Source organism: Sebastes fasciatus, chromosome 9 (genome assembly GCF_043250625.1).
Source record: "Sebastes fasciatus isolate fSebFas1 chromosome 9, fSebFas1.pri, whole genome shotgun sequence".
Lineage (NCBI taxonomy): Eukaryota > Metazoa > Chordata > Actinopteri > Perciformes > Sebastidae > Sebastes > Sebastes fasciatus.
Window position 1 is genome coordinate 16391580 of NC_133803.1, and position 22463 is coordinate 16414042.

General features: G+C 41.8%; 2 protein-coding genes across 8 annotated transcripts; one reads left to right on the top strand and one right to left on the bottom strand.

The window, feature by feature from the left end:
- The first annotated feature begins 397 nt into the window (after nt 1–397).
- On the top strand, nt 398–9196 carry msh6 (mutS homolog 6 (E. coli)). 4 transcript variants are annotated; one of them, XM_074646294.1, is made up of 11 exons: nt 398–771; nt 889–1079; nt 1878–2080; nt 2202–2386; nt 3318–5895; nt 6525–6808; nt 6954–7071; nt 7166–7255; nt 7346–7500; nt 8579–8778; nt 8914–9196. In XM_074646294.1, exons 1-11 carry the CDS (start codon nt 544–546, stop codon nt 8993–8995), a joined length of 4314 nt encoding a protein of 1437 aa, XP_074502395.1. In that variant the 5' UTR covers nt 398–543; the 3' UTR covers nt 8996–9196. The 4 variants fall into 4 exon arrangements, with proteins under 4 accessions (XP_074502395.1, XP_074502394.1, XP_074502396.1 ...); XM_074646295.1 differs by having other exon boundaries at nt 399–741; XM_074646296.1 differs by having other exon boundaries at nt 399–741; nt 949–1079.
- Nucleotides 9127–21780, bottom strand: fbxo11a (F-box protein 11a). 4 transcript variants are annotated; one of them, XM_074646299.1, is made up of 22 exons: nt 21422–21763; nt 18167–18291; nt 17963–18044; nt 17062–17203; nt 16038–16167; nt 15394–15477; nt 15180–15312; nt 14991–15097; nt 14714–14825; nt 14389–14495; nt 13981–14118; nt 13492–13709; nt 13228–13408; nt 12963–13085; nt 12605–12690; nt 12415–12491; nt 12157–12300; nt 11724–11834; nt 11490–11597; nt 11279–11387; nt 11096–11194; nt 9127–10985 (listed from the first exon to the last, which is right to left on the bottom strand). In XM_074646299.1, the coding sequence occupies exons 1-22, from the start codon at nt 21513–21515 to the stop codon at nt 10856–10858; spliced, it is 2640 nt and encodes an 879-aa protein (XP_074502400.1). In that variant the 5' UTR covers nt 21516–21763; the 3' UTR covers nt 9127–10855. The 4 variants fall into 4 exon arrangements, 2 of the variants coding, with proteins under 2 accessions (XP_074502400.1, XP_074502398.1); XM_074646297.1 differs by having other exon boundaries at nt 17062–17206; nt 21422–21737; XR_012595221.1 differs by having other exon boundaries at nt 10766–10985; nt 11337–11387; nt 21422–21780.
- Between the last annotated feature and the right edge of the window lie 683 nt (nt 21781–22463).

Below are 22463 nucleotides of genomic sequence, written 5' to 3' on the forward strand. Positions count from 1 at the left end.
ATTGTTATTCTTTTAGGCACTGGTGCTAGAAATAGTACTTTTTTTATTTCATACACTTGAACTTGTTGTAATTTTTTTGTATTTTTGAGCAATCTCTGGCACAAGAATTTCCTTCGTGATTAACAAAGTTCTATCTTATCTTATTTGACAGCCCTGATTCAAATGACACTGAAAGCAGCTTGTTCAGTGTGTTGCTCTTTTACCTATGAGCAAAAAGAAGTGGCAGTGATGAGTTAATGAGCAATATGCAATCAAATGTACAGGGTACAAACTGCATGTTATATTCTGTGTCCTCTGTATTGGAAATAAAGTTTAGAAGGGGTAAAAAAAAATAGTTCCCAGCGCGCCAAAGGAAGTCATGCTGGCACCACGTCACTTCCGTCTTACAGTGTAGTCGTGTTGTGATTGGACGAGGCTCCTCATGTGGAGCGTGTTTCCCGCGAACAGGACGCTGACTAGCTGTGAGCTAGGTGACGCATGGAGGTTCGGGACAGGATTATCTCAGCAATACTAGTGAAAACAGCCTCTTAAACTCGCACAAACATGGCGAAACAAAGCTCTCTTTTCAATTTCTTCACCAAGTCTCCTCCTCCGGTCTCCAAGAAGAAGACAAGTCCGTCTCCGGCCGAGGCGGACCTGCCGTCTTCCGTGGACAAGTCCAGCTGCTCTCCTAAAGAGCAGTCTAAGTCCAGCTGCACTCCTAAAGAGCAGGCTAAGTCCAGCTCCACTCCTAAAGAGCAGGCTAAGTCCAGCTGCTCTCCTAAAGAGCAGGCTAAGTCCAGCTGCTCTCCTAAAGAGCAGGCTAAGTCCAGCTCCTTACCTAAAGAGCAGGCTAAGTCCAGCTCCTTACCTAAAGAGCAGGCTAAGACCAGCTCTTCTAAAGAGCAGGCTAAGACCAGCTCTTCTCCTAAAGAGCAGGCTAAGTCGAGCTCCTCTCCTAAAGAGCAGGCTAAACAGACACCGACACAGCAGCCAAACAAGACCAGCAAAGTTAAACCGAAGAGTAAAGACAAGTCCTCCAAAGGCGGATTCAAGAAGCTGTTTGGTGACAACATCAAGGCTGCAACAACCAAACAGAGGTGAGTTAGTGATGATGATGTTGGGAGAGGTGTAATTGCTGGAGACACGTTGTTGTTGTTTTTTCTACTCTGCTGCTAAAGGTAAGTAAGTACCCAAGAAGATGCACTTGGTTGGTCGAAAGAAGCAGCTTTTTTTTAGTTACTCGACTCATGAAAACCTACAGGTTATTTTGCTACAACTTCTTTCATTTAAACAGGTGAAGTTGGTTGTATTTTAGATACATAGATAGATAGATAGTAACTTTATTGATCCCAAGGGAAATTCAAGTTTCCAGCATCACAGTTCCATAGTGCAAAACATGTTAGTAAAAAGGCAGTAAACAAGTTAGTAGTGCAAAGTACAAAAACAAATATACCAGATATAAAATACAAGGAGATGAAGAAAACTGTTAAACTGAATATAGTGCAGGGTAACAGCTGGGATACACGACTATTAAAAAAGTGAATATAGTGCAGAAGAGACTGTTAAAAATGAGTATAGTGCAGGGTAACTCCAGTAGCTTAGTCTGTGAAAGTGCACTGTGTGCATTATTATCTGTCCTGCAGACTGTCCTCTTTTGTCCCCCCCCCCCCCTTTTATTTCATATATAATATAATATCATCCCTATTGTTAACTTTTACTTGTAGATGTGGAGATGTATTCCAGTTTCATAGACGGTTGAGGAATACCAGTAATAAGAGCTGTTTAAAATTCTGCACATGTGATGACACTCTTAGTTGGGTGAATGTGAGATGCTCGGTATACTGTATGTATGACATAAATATGTCTTTGTTTTTGTTTTTTTCTCCCTTCATTAGCAACACATGCACATTCAGTGCTGGTGCCCTTGTGTGGGCAAAACTGGAGGGACACCCCTGGTGGCCATGCATGGTGGTACCCCAACCTCTGACTGGACTGCAGATGAGGGGCCGCGGTCGGGCCCAACGCATACACGTCCATTTCTTTGACGAACCCGCTACCAGAGGATGGGTCAGCACCAAATATATCCGAGAGTACCACGGTTGGCTACAGTTAATCCCTTAATTAATGATAATTATAATCTTACAGCTGTGACTTTAATGTGTTTTTCTACATGACAGTATTTGCTACAGTTGAATGAGCTCATTTGTACTGTTTTGCAGGCTCTGACAGCAGTGATGCTAAAATAGGAGGGGTGTTCTTCAGCGGCAAACCTGTAATCCGTCGTGCGATGGAGCTCGCTGATGGAGTTATGTTTGACAGCACTGAAAAAAGATTAAAGATGCCTATCTGTATGGATCCGTCTGATGATGAAGAAGAAGAAGAGGATGATGATGAAGAAATGGAGGTGACATTGTGATTTTAATTGATTACTATGTCAATAATATGGACATAAAAGTGTATTTTACTCAGGGCTGTCAAAGTTAATGCGATTATAACACGTTAATGCAAATTCGTTTTGACGCCACTAATTTCTTTAACTCATTAACGCAGCTTGCAATTTTTAGGTACAGATAGGTAAGATACAGCATGATATGAAACTATAAAACCTAAGGAATCCATTGGTACCAACCACGTCATACTAGCTTGTTGGGAAGGAGGCGGAATAACGCTCCAAACTTGCGCAAAATTTTGGCAAGGAAAAACTAGCATGGCCATTTTCAAAGGGGTCCCTTGACCTCTGAACTCAAGATATGTGAATGAAAATGGGTTTTATGGGTACCCACGAGTCTCCCCTTTACAGACATGCCCACTTTATGATAATCACATGCAGTTTTGAGCAAGTCATAGTCAAGTCAGCACACTAATACAATGACGAAAAGTTGTTGTTGCCTGTTGGGCTTGAGCATATTTCTTATGCTGAATGCAGTACCTGTGAGGGTTTCTGGACAATATTTGTCACTGTTTTGTGTTGTTAATTGATTTCTAATAATAATAACATATGTTTGCATAAAGCACGCATATTTGTCCACTTCCATGTTCATAAGAGTATTAAATACTTGATAAATCTCCCCTTTAAGATACAATTTGGACGGATAAAAAATGTGTTTAATTTGCGATTAACCACAATTAACTACAGACAAACATGCGATTAATCTGGATTAAATATTTTAATCGATTGACAGCCCTAATTTTACTATGATTAATGACAGTTGTCATTGTAATGCCTCTTTTTCCATCACTAGTAATACAGATTGTGTTTCTTATATCTAATGAGGTCAGTAATACAGGTTACATATTTTTATTTTAACCTGTCCTTCTTTGTTTGTTTTTTTCAGATTGACAAGTCAACATCGTCTGATGAAGAAGAGCTCAGCGATGAGGAAGAACAGATAAATGAGAAAGTGAAGCCGTCCAAGGTCAGTCTACGTTCATCCCACGCTTCAACAGAAAACGGAAATAAAGCCAAGCGCCGGCGCATAATTGTAGCCTCAGACAGTGACGGATCAGATGAGGAATTCAAACCAGAAAAGGCTGCGTCCAGCAGTGAGGATGAGGAGGGAGAAGCAACGGTGAGTAGTGGAGAGGAGAAAGAGGAGAGCACAAATGAGTCAGAAGCAGAGAGCCCCATCAAGCCTGTAAAGCGCAAACGTCCTGAAGAAAAGTCTGCTCCTACAAAAGCCAAGATACCTACGACCCCGTCTTTCACACCCAAACGAGCGCCGCCAGCGATTGCAGTCAACACAAAGTCTCGTCTGTCGGCCTTCTCTGCCCCCGACAACTTTGAGAGCCAGGCAAACGGATCAGGCACCGGTGGAGGCGCCACAACTTGGGACCATGAGAAGCTGGAGTGGTGTCAGGACGGCAGGAGGAAAGACGGCCGAAGGCGGCGACAGACAGAAGATGGCTACGATCCCGCCACCCTGTATGTACCAGAAGACTTTCTGAACAGAACCAGTCCTGGTATGCGTCGGTGGTGGCAGCTCAAATCTGAGATGTTTGATACAGTCATTTTCTACAAGGTGGGAAAGTTTTACGAGCTCTACCACATGGATGCTGTGATCGGAGTCAACGAGATGGGACTAACATTCATGAAGGGGAGCTGGGCACACTCTGGCTTCCCAGAGATCGGCTTCGGGCGTTTCTCAGACGTACTGGTCCAGAAAGGCTACAAGGTGGCTCGTGTGGAGCAGACGGAGACCCCAGAGATGATGGAAGTCCGCTGTAAGAAGATGGCGAAGCCCACAAAGTTTGACCGCGTGGTGAGAAGAGAAGTGTGCCGGATTATCACGCGCGGTACCCAAACCTACAGCGTGTTGGACGGCGCTCCCTCTGAAAGTCAGAGCAAGTTCCTGCTGAGTTTGAAGGAAAAGGCCGAAGAGGAAAGCTCCGGTCGTTGCCGTACCTACGGAGTCTGCTTTGTTGACACCTCCGTGGGTTATTTTCACATCGGTCAGTTCCCAGACGATCGTCACTGTTCGCGACTGCGTACCCTGATAGCGCACTTCGCCCCGGCTGAAGTGCTCTTTGAAAAGGGGAACCCGTCTGTTGAAACGCGCAAAATCCTCAAGGCCTCGCTGTCCTCTGCTCTGCAGGAAGGACTTACTGCAGGCACCCAGTTCTGGGATGCTCAGAAGACTCTGAAAACCCTTTCAGAAGAAGATTACTTTAGAGAGATTGCTGACAAGGACCAGGGGACGGGGAACAACTTTCTTCCTGCTCTTCTAAAAAAGATGACCTCCGAGAGCGATTCCCTGTGCCTCACGCCTAAAGAGGGCTATGAGCTGGGCCTGTCAGCGCTGGGTGGATGCATTTCCTACCTGAAGAAATGTCTGGTAGACCAAGAGCTGCTCTCTTTGGCCAACTTTGAAGAATATGTCCCGGTTGATGTCGAGCTGGAGAAAGCTGCCGGACCTGCCAGCTTCTTTGTCCAGACCCGCCAGCGGATGGTCCTCGATGGAGTGACTCTGGCGAACTTGGAAATCTTTCAGAACGGGTCAGGAGGAACAGAAGGGACGCTGCTGGAGCGTTTGGACACCTGCTCTACCCCCTTTGGCAAGAGGCTGCTGAAGCAGTGGCTCTGCGCTCCTCTGTGTAACCCCACATCCATCAAGGACCGGCTGGATGCAGTGGAAGACCTGATGGCAGCTCAGGCCCAGGCTACTGAGGTTTCAGACCTGCTGAAGAAACTCCCAGATTTGGAGCGTCTACTGAGTAAAATCCACAGCATTGGCACTCCTCTGAAGGGCCAGGATCACCCGGACGGCAGAGCCGTTCTCTACGAGGAGGTCACCTACAGCAAGCGCAAGATAGCAGACTTCCTCTCAGCACTGGAAGGTTTCAAAACTATGCAGGAGATCATCACCGTCCTCGCTCCGGTTTCAGACGAATCTCAATCCGCACTGCTCCGTCAAGTTGTCAGTCTGAAAGGTGAAAAGGACGGCCTCTTTCCCGACCTCTCCGCCGAACTCAGGCGCTGGGAGACCGCCTTCGACCACCAGAAAGCCCGCACCACCGGCGTCATAACCCCTAAAGCTGGCTTCGACCCAGAGTTCGACCAGGCTCTGACTTCGATCAAGAACTGCGAGCGAGAGCTGCAGGATTACCTGGACAGACAGAAGAAGAGAGTCGGCTGCAAAAGCATGTCCTACTGGGGAACTGGGAGAAACCGCTACCAGATGGAGGTGCCCGACAACGTCTCGGAGAGGAATATACCCGAGGAGTACGAGGTGAAGTCTACAAAGAAAGGCTGGAAGCGTTACGTGACAAAAGAGACCGAACGGCTGTTCTCCGAGCTGCAAGGGTTTGAGGAGAAAAGAGATGCTGCCCTGAAAGACTGCATGAGGAGGCTCTTCTACAACTTTGACAAGAACTATAGAGACTGGAAGACTGGCGTGGAGTGCATGGCAGTGATTGGTAATTACATTATTTTTATTCGTGTTAATAAGTATTATTTTTTTAATGCATGCTTCAATAAAATGCGATGCATTGTCGATTGTCTCGTCCTCACAGTGTAATTTCCTTTTGATGCTTCCGCTGTCTTGAGCTTGTGAAAACGAGTTTGCATCGCAGGTGTCTGCTCTGAATCCATTTCCTGCAGATGTTACAGATATCCGTAATATGTATTTAAGATGCCGAACATCAGCAGTCTTAGTGCTTGTTGTTGAAGACTTGCTGTCATTGAGTAACTACTCCATTATTCCGCTCAGCTGAGTTGACACCAATTAGTTTGTTTTTCAGTTATGGAAATTGTGCGCCGGTGTTTGCTCCTCACAGAGGGAGAGCTAATTGCGTAGTTTTATTACTGCTCTCTGGTGCGGTAAGATAATGCGCTCGTAATGTGTTTTCCTTGCCATCGCTCAGCCACAGGTTATGTTTGCTTTTTATTTATATCGCTTTTTAAGAGCTGAGCTGCATAATAATCTCTTAAAATACAAAGACGGCCGGTAGCTTATTATCGTTTTTAGAGTTTTTAAAGGATGACTGGTTCAGTGTTTAATTCCCTCTTCATTTTTATCACTAATGAATTGTCAATTTGTTTTCAGATGTGCTGCTGGCCTTGTCGCGCTACAGTCAGGGCGGAGACGGACCGATGGCCAGGCCACAGGTGGTGCTCCCTGAGGGCGATGACCAGGTGGCGACCTTCCTTGACCTCGTTGGATCCCGCCACCCTTGTGTCACCAAGACCTTTTTTGGAGATGACTTCATCCCCAATGACATCAACATCGGCTGCCCTGGTGGCGGTGAAACAGATGAGGAAAAAGAGCACGCCTCCTGTGTGCTCGTCACGGGACCAAACATGGGTGGAAAGTCCACTCTCATGAGACAGGTGGGTCATTTATGGATATTGACTACAAAATCTTAACAGGAGTAAATTATAGGTGATCTGAATTTTACATCCACATTGACAGTTCAGCTCAATTTGAAGTCTCTGTTAGCCCATATTGAGATATAGTGCTGCTCTTTTTGTACAGTGTGGACTCGTGATCATCCTCGCTCAGCTGGGTTGCCATGTTCCCGCCGAGAGCCTGCGCTTCACACCAGTTGACCGTGTCTTCACTCGGCTGGGAGCCTCGGATCGGATCATGGCTGGTAAACCTCACGAACTCCTGTAACGTAACAGACAATGTCTTAAGCTTTCACCTCATGGGGCTAATCATGTATCATTCTAATATGTCTTCTTTAGGAGAGAGTACCTTCTTTGTGGAGTTAAGTGAGACTGCCAGCATCCTGCACCACGCCACCAAACACTCGCTCGTGCTCCTGGATGAATTGGGTACGTCTTCGTTGTTGATTTATTATTCACAGTAACAGTGAGCATCAGTTGTTTTCGGAGTGTAACTGAACAGCCGTGAACTGTTTGCAGGAAGGGGCACAGCCACATATGATGGCACAGCGATCGCCAGCGCTGTCGTGAAGGAGCTTGCTGAGAAGATCTGCTGTCGCACCCTCTTCTCCACACACTACCACTCACTGGTGGAGGACTACGCCAACAACCCTGCTGTGCGGTTGGGCCACATGGTGAGTACCCGCGATGCAAAAACATGACAAATACGGCACTGCACAGGCAAGCAGTTACAGGAATGTTAAAATGTAAAAAAGCTTTATAACAAACACGATTATCTAAGAAAATATATTCAAAATTTCTGTCGACAACTTGCTTTCTTATCTGTTACGTCCCTCATTGCTATTCAGTTCCATACAGTCTATTTTCTGATAGTAAAACCTTTTGGGACAGTGAATTGACTCTTTGTTAAGCGCCGCTGCTACTCCGTGGAGCTGTCAAAGCTACCATAGAGCCCACACTGTCACTAACTGCACTCCCTGGATAAATATATATTATCTAATTTTCAGGAAAAACAAAAAAGAAATTTCAGAGAGAAGCTGACAGAAGGGTCTACAATATGCGTTTAGAGGATATATCAGGATTCCTGGTAGGATGTCAAACTGAGGGCTGCAACTAACAATTATTTTCATGATCGATTAATCTGCTGATTATTCTCTCGATTAATCATTTGGTCTATAAAAAGTCAGAAAATAGAGAAAAATGTCCATCCCAATTTTTTCAATGTCCAAGGTGATGTCTTTAAATGTCTTGTTTCGTCAGTCCAAAACCCCCAAATATTCAGTAATATTATATAAAACAGAGAAAAGCCAGTCATCTCCATATTTGAGAGGCTGAAAACAGCATTTATGCATGAAAAACACTTTAATGATTAATTCATTATCAAAATCGTTGACGATAATTTCTGTTTCTATTTGTCTATCTACGGACTAATCGATTAGTCGACCAATCGTTGCAGCTCTAATTCACTGCTACAATCATTACAAAGCAAAAGCAGCATGTGTTTACAATCAGTATAACTTCAGAAGCTTAGAGCCTGGGAGGTATTGGGTATATTATTTCATAAAAATTATGTTATTAGTTTTCTCAAAGTAATAATTTGTGTTCAAACTGTGAAGAAACCATATCTTACTGTCTGGTCTCATAGATCACATAATGTTATGTTTAACAGGAAAATATGTATATTATATGCCATCAAAATGATTGACTCGTGTGCCCTGGTATTAAGTATAATGTCCCCGTTTTGTCCTTTAGGCGTGCATGGTGGAGAATGAATGTGAGGATCCAAGTCAAGAGACGATCACATTCCTCTACAAGTTCATCACTGGCGCTTGTCCAAAGAGTTACGGCTTCAACGCCGCTCGACTCGCCAACCTGCCGGAGGTGGTCATCCAATCGGGACACAGGAAGGCAAAAGAGTTTGAGAGGAGCACCATCAGCCTCAGACTCTTCAAGTACGTATTAGTATTGGGGTTAAATATTCTGTAACTGCTGCACTGACATGCAAAGCAAGGATTTGAACTTGGTATTGGTAAATGCCAAAGCTTAGTCATCACTATTTCGCCCCTCCCTCTTCTCTCATCTTGCAGGAAACTCTGCCAGTTTGCTGAAGACGCCACACCGGGCAACACACACTTTTCTTCCTTTGTTCAGATGCTCAACACGCTGTAGTTCTGAAAACATGAGTTGTAGTTCTGAAAACATGAGTTGTAGTTCTGAAAACATGAGTTGTAGTTCTGAAAACATGAGTTGTTCTTGCTGAATGTTTGTTTTTCTCAGCACTTGAAAAAACACTACTGTAATGATCTAATAAAGTTTATTTTTAAAAAAATGACAATGTTTCATCTAGGAAATTAAACCCTTTTAATTCACGCTAGCGCCTACATAACGGTTATTGAATACTTCACAATATATTAAGTCTAGATGTTATGATACATGCATACATTTCAGTCTGTATGAGAACCCACAATCACCAGTACACATGAATGGGGAGGAGGGAGAGGGGGGGGCAATGAAACCATATAGCGCTGTATATAGATACTTGTCTCAGCTTCAGTAGAGTAAAAGCCTTTTAAATTCTCCAGCAACATTAACAAACGAGGAAAAACACATCAAAATTAGCTGTGCTTTCACAAGACTTGTCTCTGTTTTGTTTTTAACATAAAGTCTAAAAATAAATTGTGTATCTTAACAGGCCAAGAAGCAGCATGTGTGCCTGTTATTGAAGAGAAAAAGACAGATTCTGATACAGGGTAAGCTGTATATAGATTTTATAATCTATTTAAACTGAAGTCAGTGAGTTTGGCAGTGTACTAAAGAAGGTACAACCATCCAAATGGCCTTTTCCTAACAGATGTATTATAATGCCCTTACCCCAACAAGCAATGTGTTTTTTAATTTGGTAAATAAGAAAAGAGGAGGCTGTATTTTAATTAGAATATCATCTGGCTAAACAAAGTACACCCCCTAAATCGTTATAAAGCTGCAGCCTTGAGTAAAAATGCTCGATTTTTGCCCCACATCTTTCTTCCTCCAAGTTTGGTCTTGCATTACAGTCCTGTACAAACAGAAAATAAACAAAATATGCATAGATTATGTAAAACCGACTGAAATATCACAACTGTTCGGCTCCCTTTACATAGACAAACATTTATGATGCTACTCCAAACAGGAAAAAAAAAAAGCAATACAAGTCTGGTGAAAGCACATTTCATCAACATCTATTGTTCGGTATTGCAAAATGTAAATGAGTCAACATTGCTGGAGAAAATGTTTAGTGTTTTTCTCTTTTCTCTGATCTCTTTCACAGAAAGAAGTTCGATACTGCGACATGTATAATTACAGCAATTCTAGGGTATAATAACCAAAAAAAAAACACATTTAATAAAATAAAGACATTCAAGTACAGTAAGATTTTTGCATGAAAATACAAAACTACACAAAAAGCATTAAAATCAAATCTCAAGTTGTCTTGAGGAAAAAAAAAAAAAGCTGAAGTGCTAGGTCATTTTTCCCGTACATTATCGTACGAGCACGTCGGTTGCCCAGTGATGGAAGCATTGTTGTATTTGGGGGCCTTTTGCCTCCTCATGAGAAAAGTTGTGCCTGTTCCGGCGGAGCGTCTGTCCACGATGGGTCTGTACATGACTGCAGTATTTCATTCCTCCGCTTCTTAAAAGCAGGCGAGCCTCTGTGGCTTTTTGTCCGTCTCACCGGCTTTCGCTTGCTTGACCAAACCAACACACCCACAAACCCTGAGTCAGCTGCTCTTCGGCTCTCTCCCACTGATGTCATCTTTTTTTTGTTTTTTTTGTTGTCAAATAATTGAAGAAAAAGAAAAATCGAGGCATCCATAATCAGACTTTTTTTCTTAAATTGTCTCCTTTTAGCATATTCATGTCCAAGTCTTTTTCTTTAAAAAGTCACTTTATATGCTCTGTATTTTTAGTTTGGATGTCCTCCTCCTCCTCCACTGCACAACGTAAAGTGTCTTATGTCCATGGAAGCGCAAGAGGACCTCTGGTGATGAGCTCAGTTGTGCTGCAGTGTATTGGACTCTATAGGAGGAGCTGAGTCATACAGTGTGTCTGTGTCGTGAGTCGGCTCGCCGGCTAACGTGCAAGGATTTGACAGCGTCCCCGCACCACAGTCACAGAAGAATCTGCAGGAGGAGAAATAATTATGTTCAGTTAAACTAGGCCAGGGTGCATTTTGTTTTACATCTAAAACCACATCATTCGTTTCTAGTGAAATGGGGTCAACAACACTGACCTATCGTGTCTGATGAACTCCACGTCGTGTCCTTGGTGACACTTCTTGATGCAGTTCACACAGATGGCGTTGCGGTCTGTTGTGTTACAGGTGTGACACCTGTGGGGGACCCAAATTGTGTTTGTTAATCACAAATCGGATAAACAATGAGTCACCTGGATTGCGAGTATAAACAGAAATTACCTGTAAAAATCGTGCATTGGGTAGCTGGTGTAACTTGAAATCTTGTACAGGCACTGACCTCTGCTCACAGCCTTTTCAATGGCATCTTGATTGTTCATTATTTTATTATCTGGAGGAAAGAAAGCAAAAAAAAAGAAATTGGTATATTTTGGTGTTTTAACAGGCGATTCAAGAAAATGTGTTAAAAGATCTTTGTGACCAATGAGAGTACCTTTCATTGTAACATTGACACCAGATGCAAGAAACAATCCCCCAAAGCGATTGTTGAAGATCTGATTGCCCTCTAGAGTCGCTGTGGCATGATTGGTGATCTCAATACCTAGTAGACAAAAAAGCACAGTACACATTACAGAACTCCTAGATCCCATTAGCGAGGCATACTGTACCTCATTAAGAACTGTTTGTAAGAATGACAGATTACAGCCTGTGTGCAGGTGTTACCCACCTGCTGCGAAGCCGTCAAATATCCTGTTTTTCCGCAGTACGGGGTGGCTGTTGGTGCTAATGAGGACTCCTGCTTGGGCATTTCTGAAGATGTCGTTTTCCTCTAACAAACCTGAAGACAGAAAACAGACCGTCAGACCTACAAACCACTGACATGAAAATCAAACTGTACAAATGTCTTAGAGATATAAAGTGCGTAGCTGAAAATATGTTAATCTACCGAACAATTCAAGGCTGTATTTTCCGTAGATTATAAACAAATCAACTCTCTAGCCAACTGAACTCCAGAAAGATCCTTGCATGCTAGACCTCTAGCAGCGCTAAAGAGCTGTCTTTCTATGAGAAAGTCTGTTTTGTTTGTCTCACAATTAGGTTTAGTGAGAAACAATGTGATCAGTATCCCCTCATTTTCAAACAATAAATTGATTAGTGACCTCTTCCTCCGTTGAATATACAGATCCCGCCGTCTCTCCCGTCGTGGATCTTATTCCTCCGCAGAGTGGGGTTGCTGTCCGTCTTGATCCACACTCCTGCCATAGCGTTGTCAAAGATCTCATTGTCCTCAATGAAGCCCAGGCCTGAAAAACACATTCATGTTTTATTATTAGGGCAACTAGGAATAACTGTTGTCACTGTATATTAACAATAAGTACCCGTAAAAATCAAACAGAAAAGACTTCTAAGCTTCTCACCTGAGTTGTAAACCAAGATGCCTCCATTCTGGCCTCCCCAGATCTTGTTCCGCCTGATCTTGGGATTGCTGCCAGTCCTGTCAAAAAAATAGGGGCACACCAGGACAGCTGATCCACTGCCTCACTGCTAAATGCTCTTCCTAGTGAAGTATTGTAGTGAATATTTCCATATCAGTCATTTTCCACAAACCTAATTTGAACTCCGGAGTACATATGATTGTAGATATCATTGTCTTCCAGCACGCCATGGCCATTGTCATAGAAGTAGACCCCAACCTGTTTAAATGAAAATATATATTAGCTCATTTATTCCTGCTATTAAAATGCACTTTATGATTGTGATTCAATATGACGGAGCTACCCACATGAGATTATAGAACAATTTGCAATGTGTGATCACATATGGCATCAGAAGTATGACATAAATATGCCAGTGCAACTACATCACACCAGATAACAGCATAGATCTCAAGAAGGTGTATGTGGGAGTTTGTCACTTTACATTTATTCCGCATCATTCAACTTGTAACTAGCCTGTATAATCGTACCTGCTTCCCGCTGTGTATCCTGTTCCTCCTCAGTACTGGCGTACTGCCCGTCGTCACCCACACTCCTGCCAGCGTGTTGCTGTACACCTCGTTCTCCTCGATGACGCCCTGTCCTTTTTCATGCTGTGTGATGATTCAAACCCACCATGCATCAATGCTATGTTTACGAATTATAAGAAAGCTGAAGAAGTGAAAACAGTCCAAAATATAAGACGACTGTTATAGAAAAACATGCTGCTGGTGTAATTCATGGGTTTATATTTACCACGTATATGCCGCCATGCTGGCCATCGTGGATCTTGTTATGTCGGACAATAGGGCAACTGTTTGTCCTGATCTGGATTCCTGCCAGGGCGTTACCGTAGATGTCGTTTCCTTCAATGAGGCCTCGGCCATCACCGAAAATATAAACGCCACCTTGGTTGCCATTGAAAATAGCATTGCCCCTGTATTTGGACAAAACAACTCATTTTAGAGCATGATATAACTTTTAATTTAGTATTTGACCTTTGACAGTGAGGCCACACACCTTATTGTGGGGTCGCTGTTAGAGGTGATCCACACCCCGGCAAAGTTATTTGCATAGATCTTGTTTTCTATGAACTGGCCGCGGCCCTTTTCGTGCACGTAGATGCCCCCCGTCTGACCGTGATGGATCTCACAGCGAACCACCGTTGGATTGGCGTACGCCTTCACCTCGAAGCCGGCTATGCGGTTCCTATGGATGTTACAGCTCTCAAAGTAACCCTGGAAACGGAGAAATACAACATTACTGTATGTCCCATCAAAATACTTTTCAGTCCATGAGCAGCAACTAAATAAGAACATTGTGCAACCAACCCTTTGCATTTCCACAATAACTACACCGCTGCTTTGTTACTATACACTGTAGAATCTTACTTTAATGAGGGTACTTGAGCTCACATAAACACATGAGAGCATCATACAGCCGTGGCACTGTAGTGACAGTCAAACAGTGTTTTTAACACAAACCAAACACCAGTCAGTTGTATCTTACCATTCCGTGGTCGAATGTAAAAACGCCGACGTCTCTGCCGTGGTGGATGTGATTCCGTCTGATGATTGGGTTGCCATGGTTTTTAACCCAGATCCCAGCCAGAGCGTTGTTTGAGATCTCATTGTCTTCGTATATTCCCTGAACAATAAACAATATTGATTAAGTTCAAGACTTTGAACATTTTCATATCATACTATTATTTAACCTCACATGTGAAAGGCTAGTTTCTTTAGACTGGGACTGTTCATGAAACCAGCGAGGAGTAGGAGAATTGAGAAAGATGGGCTCTGCTGCTGTTGCTCAATTAGTTATTTGTGAAGTCCCTATGGTACAACAACACAGATGTTGACATATGCCTTCAAGTCTTAATGCAATACTTTGCAACATGGGGTGAAATGTGTGTCTTACCTGTGCATGGTCCGTGATGTAAAGACCAACATTTTCACAGTCGCTAATGTTGCAGTGCTTGATCGTTGGACAAGCGCCCTGGCCGCTGACACAGACAGCTGACCCCACTGAAACAAGCACGATAAAGATGTATTAGTGCACAGATATCCATGTCAAAATATACAACAAAAACAATCTCTGCCCTTACAATGGAGTGTCTACTTGCAACATAAATGTATGTAGCACAGGTTCTTCTTAACTATCCCAATAATCATCTCACAACACCTCACATTTGTTTTGTGACCCCCCTTTGTGGGTTGGGAACCACTGAAGTAGACCGGCTTACCCGTGCACGTGCTGCGTATGATGCAGTGGTCGATGATGGGGCTGCAGTTGACTGTAATCTCCAAGCAGTGGTGTGCATTGTGGTGCTGGGCGGATTTGTCATCAGGATTGAACTGCAGCAGAGACAAAAACAGTTCTAAACAATTAACAATTGCTTTCACACATTCGAGTGAGTGTGCATATAAACCTAAATGGTTGTTTAAAAAGATTGTGGATGAACAGTATTGTACATGTGGCCTGTATAAACACAGAAAAAAAGAGAGAAACAGAAATCTCACCCTAATGGTCATGTATCCAACATAAGCATCTTCTGAGCCCTCCATGAATACAAACGTAGAGTCTCTGGTGTTCTCAATGATGACTTTCTCTGCTACTTTTCCAGGAGCTGCAAAATAATCCGAAAATTAGAAACAAGACAAAACAAATACACAATAAAACTGTGACAACGACTTCACACACACACGTACCAGCTCCGATCATTGTGATGGGCGACTCGATGTAGATCCACTCATCTGTGTAAATACCGGAGTGGACGAATATCAGGCCGTCAAAGTGAGGCTCCTGACCCCCTCCGAGAGCATCCTCAATGGTGTCATAGTACTGGAGAAAGACATCACACGTGAGGTTAAACGACTGGAGCATTAAAGTGTGGAAAAAAAATGTGGGAAACAGTTTACTTACAAACATGTTATCTCTCCCTTTGTATCTGGCAGGATTACTGTAGAAGTGTTCTGCAAAGCCCGGCTTCACGTGTGCTCCTTTATACTGTAAAAAAACATCCACATAATTATTCACACAGCAACAATTTTAGACAACAAAGACATTGCACGGACAATGCATTTTAGGCGAGATGGGGAAATCATCGCTAGAAAAATGCCTGAGACAATTTAGATGTTTGATCCTAAAAGGTCAATATATCGCAAAGGAATACAATTTAAAAACATAGTTCTCTTCTGTCCCCTGCATACTGAATGTCACCATTATGGCCCGTGGTGTTGCCCTTTCACATGACATTAGCTGTCTGTACACAGGAGGGTTTAAAGTCGCACTGAAGCAACTTTTGGCTACAAAAATGCCAATGTAAAGATTAAAAGAAAGCAGCGTGGATCTCGTCTCCTCAACTCTGTATGTACAAGCAACCTATGCTTAATGATACCTCAACTTAGCAATTCATTTTCACATCGGTAGCTTTCAAAGCACAGTCTCTAGGAAGGTTTTAGTAACCATACAGAGTAGTGCGGTGCCAGTGTCTCATTTGCTTCATAATAACATATAAAGATGTGTTGATATGTTGTGAATCATTAAGCCCACAGGAGGTTCCATACCAGCTGCTGAAAACTTTCCTTCCACGGGTTTGGCTGCTCGTACTCTTCTGGGTTTATCTGGTAGAACTTCCCTGCCTCGGGGTGCATCATGGGGCGCGTGTATTCAAACACTTCCATGTACAGCCTCTTCCTGAAATATGAAGGTAAAATGACAATTAACACCACCCTCCTCTCATTTGAATCACAATTTCTCAGTCTACAAGCTCAGTAAAATTAACATTTTTTGTGATGTTTTGTACAAATTTGTTGATTAACTTAAAATGAAACCAAAAAAAGTCAAAGGTCATGTCCACACTGGGGGCCCTGAGGTCGAGACAGTTGATAGTTTCAACATGTTCACAGCTAAATGACTATGATAGGCTTGTTTTGACTGTCTGTAATGTTTTTTGGATTGTAAATATAAACTACTGACTGATTAATTTTCTTTAAACTCTTGCATCAAGAAGTCACTCAGCTTACAGTTGTAAAATTCTCTACTAATGCTCTACTAATATTGATATTTGAGAATCAAATATATTAAGTGCTGTTTGTTTTGTATATCATGGTGATTTCACACAATAGCCTGCATTGGCAGTGACAACAATACAAGTTATTTTGATATATTAAGAAATAACAAACAATTATTTCAAAGCGTAATGTATGACATGTGCCCTACTGACAATTTGACAAAGAGCTTTTGTTATTAGACATGCTGTCAAAATTGTTCCTGATCAAGGCAAACAATCAGCATACTTCCTTCTTGATTTAGCTTTCGAATTTGTGTAACCATTTCAAATCAGATGCACAACACAATCAATCAAAGGCAAATTAAAGGCACTATCAAGTCAAAATAAATTGTAGCTATGGGACTGTTATTGTAACTGCCCTCAGAACATTTGAAATACGTATTGATTAAAACATTTATAAGATACAAACGTTAAAGCTGCTGTTAAACCATCTATTAAACACACACACACACACAAAGGAGCAGGACAAATAACACAGGACACTGGGGAAGAGGAAACCCAACACCAACAAGTCTCACCAGAGGATGGGGTCATTGGCCAGCTCACTGAAGCGCTTGCACACACACGCTGCGCGGCACAAGTCCTGCTCCAACAGGTACGAGAAGATCTTTAGCACCACCTCGTCTGGAAGCTTCTCCTGCAAATACTGCTCTGCTGGAGCTGCTGGGAGGAGGACGGCCGTGGAATTAGAATAAAATATTTTCAAAGGACGGGGGTTTGGTGTGGGGTTAGACAACAACAGCCATACAAGCATATTCACAGCTAGATTACGAGAGGAACCTAAACTATCTCTCGAGTCACAATAGCAAAAGATTTCTGCAGAAATGAAGACGACTTCGAAATATTAAAAACACATAACAATCTGAATTGCTCTAGCAATTTCCCAACACATTGTTAAATTAAAAAATCAGGGCTAAAACATATAAACAAGGCTACAAGTACAATCATTATCAATCATGTTTATGAACTGGACCGATTTGTTTATCATACATTAACAGAACAAAAAGCTACTATTTGTGGGGATTTTTGTATCTAATTTTTTTTTTTTTAATGGGAAGAAGATGAAACAAAAAGATGTATTGTGTAGATAAATGTCATATTTGCTATTAGGCAGTAATTTTGGTTTGAAAACAGATCATGTGGAGCTACTGTGAGCACAACATGAGGCATTCACTTGGACACCACAAAGCCATGTATGATGAGTGGAAAGCACGAACCAAATGCCATCAAGACAAACATCTATTTCGGATGCTTTGGCAAGAGCTGCGCTGTACGAGAAAGACTCCGAACACCACAAATAACAGACTATAATTTCCGCTTTGTGAAACTCATGGTGCTACTTCATGTCTTTACCAACGAGGCTTTAAAAGAGATGATCTGAACTCTTTGTCACCTCTCAAATAGTGTGTTCCTAATTACCTGGTAAATCTTGACACTTTCCTGAAACTCTGGGGCGTTTAGGTCGGTGTCCAAAGTTTTCTGTGGTTGAAGTGGAAGCACCCTGTAGATAAAAAAAAAAAAGTCAGGGAAGACATTTAAACATTAATTATTGTGTTTTGTTATAATAAAATCTTTATCTTTTAGACATTTCTACTATCGTTTAAGGACTCCTGGTATATGTACCTCCATGTTTGTCTTTGTCGGACACACTGTTCTCTTGGGTAGAGACTTTCTTCTAAGTTGGTAGGGACTGTTCTGAGCTCCTGGACCGGATTCTTCTGCGACCATATCTGCAGGAACGTCCTCATCTGCAAATGGTGGAGAAGGAAAAAAAAGTTTACTTACAAAGCTATTAATTAAACCAATCCAAAATATTGTATGATATGCAAGAGAAGGATATAAAAAACAAAACGTATTTTAGACATGTTGTCAACAACATATACATGATGTAGCATTTAAAATATGCTTATTAAAAAAGTGAATCAGTAACTGGATATTCCTGGGCTATCACTAGTAAGCACTATGACTAAATACACAGTGTGTATCCACTTGTTGTCCTGTGTGGTATAATCTCTGCTGTAGAGCCCATGAAGCATAGCTTGATTTGAAATAATGGACATTTCCTTGCATGTACATTTCAGATCTTTGCTTGGAACAACAAACATGAATTCAAACCATCAACTTATTGTGTTGACCATAGATTAGATGTTGAGCTTTCAAACACAAACGTATCAGTAATAAACAATACATTGAAACAACGCATTACCAGAGGCAATTGTTTAAACAGTCAACAGGTCACAGGACAAAACCCAGAAATAACAAAAGCAGGTTTGTTCATTACCTGCTCTGTATGCTGCAAATTGATTACAGATCCTATCAAGACGGGATTCAATCAACAGAACAACAATACAACCTGAGCTAAGCCAGACTATCTATTTATAAGGCTATTCACCATGGCATGATGAGTTGATAGCTACCCCAGATGGGAGATGCAAACTCTCTGTCTTCTTGTTGCTCTGGTTGCAAGGGATGACTCTCCCCGGCTACTAGGCCAGTAACCACTACAAACACCGTCTGTGTAACAAACTGGGGCCAGTTAAAGCAACTTCTCTGTAGTTGTAAAAAAAAGAAATGATGTATATTTTCTCCTGCAGCAAATATACACTGTATGATGGGCAAAGATACTGTTGTTAATCTGTCACTATAATTAATTCATTTAATGTCACCTTAAAATGACAACTGAGCTATGCTGTGGACATCATGACTGAATACATGAATTGAGACAAGGAGAAGCACTAGAAGAAAACATAAGTCATTATTAGGATGTTAGTTTTTATGTTTACAATCATTAATGTGAGAAACAACAATCCTCTGCTGCTGATTGCCATTCAATTGATGCTGTGAGATCCAACATCACAACATGTTAACCATTAATGTAACTGATCAAGTGTCCCTCAGATTTGAGATGGCACCTATGATTGCAGAGCTGATGTTTACTTTGAGACATTGCAGTCAATATTCACTTTAACATTAAACCGTCTGTGTAACAAACTGGGGCCAGTTAAAGCAACTTCTCTGTAGTCGTAAACAGAAATTATGTATATTTTCTCCTGCAGCGAATATACACTGGGTATGATGCAAAAATTGGCAAAGATACTGTTGTTAATTTGTCACTATAATTAATTCATTTAATGTCACCTTTAAAATGACAACTGAGCTATGCTGTGGACATCATGACTGAATACATGAATTGAGACAAGGAGGAGCACTAGAAGAAAACATAAGTCATTATTAGGATGTTAGTTTATATGTTAAATTAATAAAGGACACCACACAACCCCACAACAGCCTGTTCTCCCTCCTGCCCTCTGGTAGAAAATACAGGACCCCCAGGACTCTCACCAGCAGACTGACGAACAGTTTTTCCCCCCAGGTCATCAGAGTTTTAAATAGATAACTCATACGACACCTTCGCACACAAAAATATATCTTATACTGTATATGTTCTTAATGTATATGTTCTTAATAAGCCTGTATGTATTCTTAATATGCCCTTGTACAAAGTATTTCCTTTTATAATTGTAATATAACTTATTATTTTAATGGAGCTTCCCAGCAAAAAGCATTTCACACGATTGTACCTGTATAACCAGCGTGACAATAAACATCTTGAATCTTGAATGTTTACAATCATTAGTGTGAGAAACAACAAGAGTTAATCCTCTGCTGCTGATTGCCATTCAATTGAGATGCTGTGAGATCCAACATCACATCATGTCAGCAAACATTAATGTTACTGATGATTAGTGTCCCTCAGATTTGAGATGGCACCTATGATTGCAGAGCATCCCCTAGCTGATGTTTACTTTGAGACATTGCAGTCAATATTCACTTTAACATTACACCCTCTGTGTAACAAACTGGGGCCAGTTAAAGCAACTTCTCTGTAGTTGTAAACAGCAAATATACACTGTATGATGCAAAAATGGGCTGTTGTTAATCTGTCACTATAATTTATTCATTTAATGTCACCTTAAAATGACAACTGCTGTGGACATCATGACTGAATACATGAATTGAGACAAGGAGAAACTCTAGAAGATTGTTAGTTTTTATGTTTACAATCATTAGTGTGAGAATCCTCTGCTGCTGATTGCCATTCAATAGATGCTGTGAGATCACAACATGTCACCAACCATTAGATGTTACTGATCAGTGTCCCTCAGATGGACATCATGACTGGTCCCCTCATATTGAGCATCCCCTAGCCAATGTTTACTTTGAGACACTGCAGTCAATATCCACTCACATTCACATGACACACAGCTGTACGGTAGAAAACAAACCACTGAATAGTAACATGCCACGTTACATTAACACGATATCCACGCATTGACACTTTATAAAAGGCTGTGAGGAGCTGTGGGTTTGTGTTTAACCAGAGATAGCAACCCAAACATGCTAATAATAACAGCTATGTGCTAGCACCAGGCAGCTTTGTGTGTCTCCTCCTTCCTTCCTTCAGGTTTGTCACCCACGAATAAAACCAACTAGTATCTATTACTTATCATTTTCACCACTAATGTATTGTTAGCTGCCAACACAACAAAACCCAGCTCTTATATGAGATCAGAAAAGCGAAATTTGGGGACAAAAACCAAGCAAAAAAAACAAAAGCGCGGCCTTGTGTGCAAGCTACAAACACAGAAGCCTCGGTGTTTCCTGACCACAAGCCGTTCATACTCCTGTAAGCTCACCGCTGTTTTAACACAACCAACCTGGACTACACACGTGACATAAACAACACAACCCAAGCTTATAACATATAACATATAATATATAACATATAATATGTCTGACTGTGCCGTTTCCCGTGATGCTAACGTTAGCTTAGCGTAATGCTAACGTGTAGCTCCGCGTTAGCTTAGCATTAGCTACCTCTTTCCTGGTGGTTCCTCTCCGGCTGTACCGGGCGCGGCCTGGAGACTCGCCTGGGTCTTCTGCTAACGTTGCTGGCTCTGACGGAGTTCATTTGGGGGTGTTGTTAATCGTGGAAGAAATGTCGAGAAGAGGCGAGTCTAAGCACTTTCAGTCAGCTATGTGGTTTTCTCCAGCTTTATTGCACGATCTGCCATCTTTTAGACCGTGGCACCTGGAGGAGGAAGAAGGAGGAGAAGGAGGCGGAAAACAGCACCGTGTATCTGGCTGTGTGTGTGTGTGTGTGTGTTATTCCCGTTCCTCCCGGTTCCTCCGCACTGGTGTTACGTCTAGTCCCGTTCTGCTGGAGCAGGAGGAGCCATAGCAGAGAGGCCTCTCAGTCACATCACATGGGAGAGGCACGTCTCTACCGGCGGGCTATTCAACTACTCAACACTGATTGTGTTTGGTTTCTCTCAGGAGGTCAAACCATTCATCCATCAGGGAATCTGCTGCAATCTAGCAGACATTTAGGCTGCATATTGGAGCTGAGGGCAATCCTGTTTTAGGGATGTGTGTTGACAAGACTCTGGCAATTTATTTATTTAAAAAGGATCCCCATTAGATCAGAATCAGAATCAGAAAGGTGTTTATTCCCAGGTGTAAGAGGTATACACTAGGAATTTTCTTTGGTTTTTGTTGGTGCAAGTCAGACAGTATAATAACAAAGAAATAGATAAAACGTTAGAATAAAATAAGAATAAAAATGTACAATTTACAAAATAAGCTATAAACAAATAAACAAAATAAGCTATAAACAAAAATAAAAAGATGATGCCAAAGCAAACATAATCTCTGAGTCTGACATGTTCGACTAAAGCTGATCACACAATGGGAAATGGGAATTTTGTAATGAAAAATTGTGATGGTTCAATTTGCAAAAAATGGCCTATGTCTTCCTGAGCTGAGGCTCCAGTCAAAAACAATAAAATTAAGTCATACTTTAGACTATAAAAGGTCTAAAAAATCAAGCACAAGTCTTACTGCTAAAGTGTATGTCTTA

Coding starts and splice junctions, on each gene's coding strand:
- msh6 (XM_074646293.1), top strand. CDS start 544: ATGGCGAAACAAAGCTCTCTTTTCAATTTCTTCACCAAGTCTCCTCCT. Junction 5,896..6,524: donor GGAGTGCATGGCAGTGATTG/GTAATTACATTA, acceptor ATTTGTTTTCAG/ATGTGCTGCTGGCCTTGTCG. Junction 7,256..7,345: donor CGTGCTCCTGGATGAATTGG/GTACGTCTTCGT, acceptor AACTGTTTGCAG/GAAGGGGCACAGCCACATAT.
- fbxo11a (XM_074646297.1), bottom strand. CDS start 21,515: ATGAACTCCGTCAGAGCCAGCAACGTTAGCAGAAGACCCAGGCGAGTC. Junction 14,496..14,713: donor CATACGCAGCACGTGCACGG/GTAAGCCGGTCT, acceptor TGCTTGTTTCAG/TGGGGTCAGCTGTCTGTGTC. Junction 13,409..13,491: donor AACAGCGACCCCACAATAAG/GTGTGTGGCCTC, acceptor GTCCAAATACAG/GGGCAATGCTATTTTCAATG.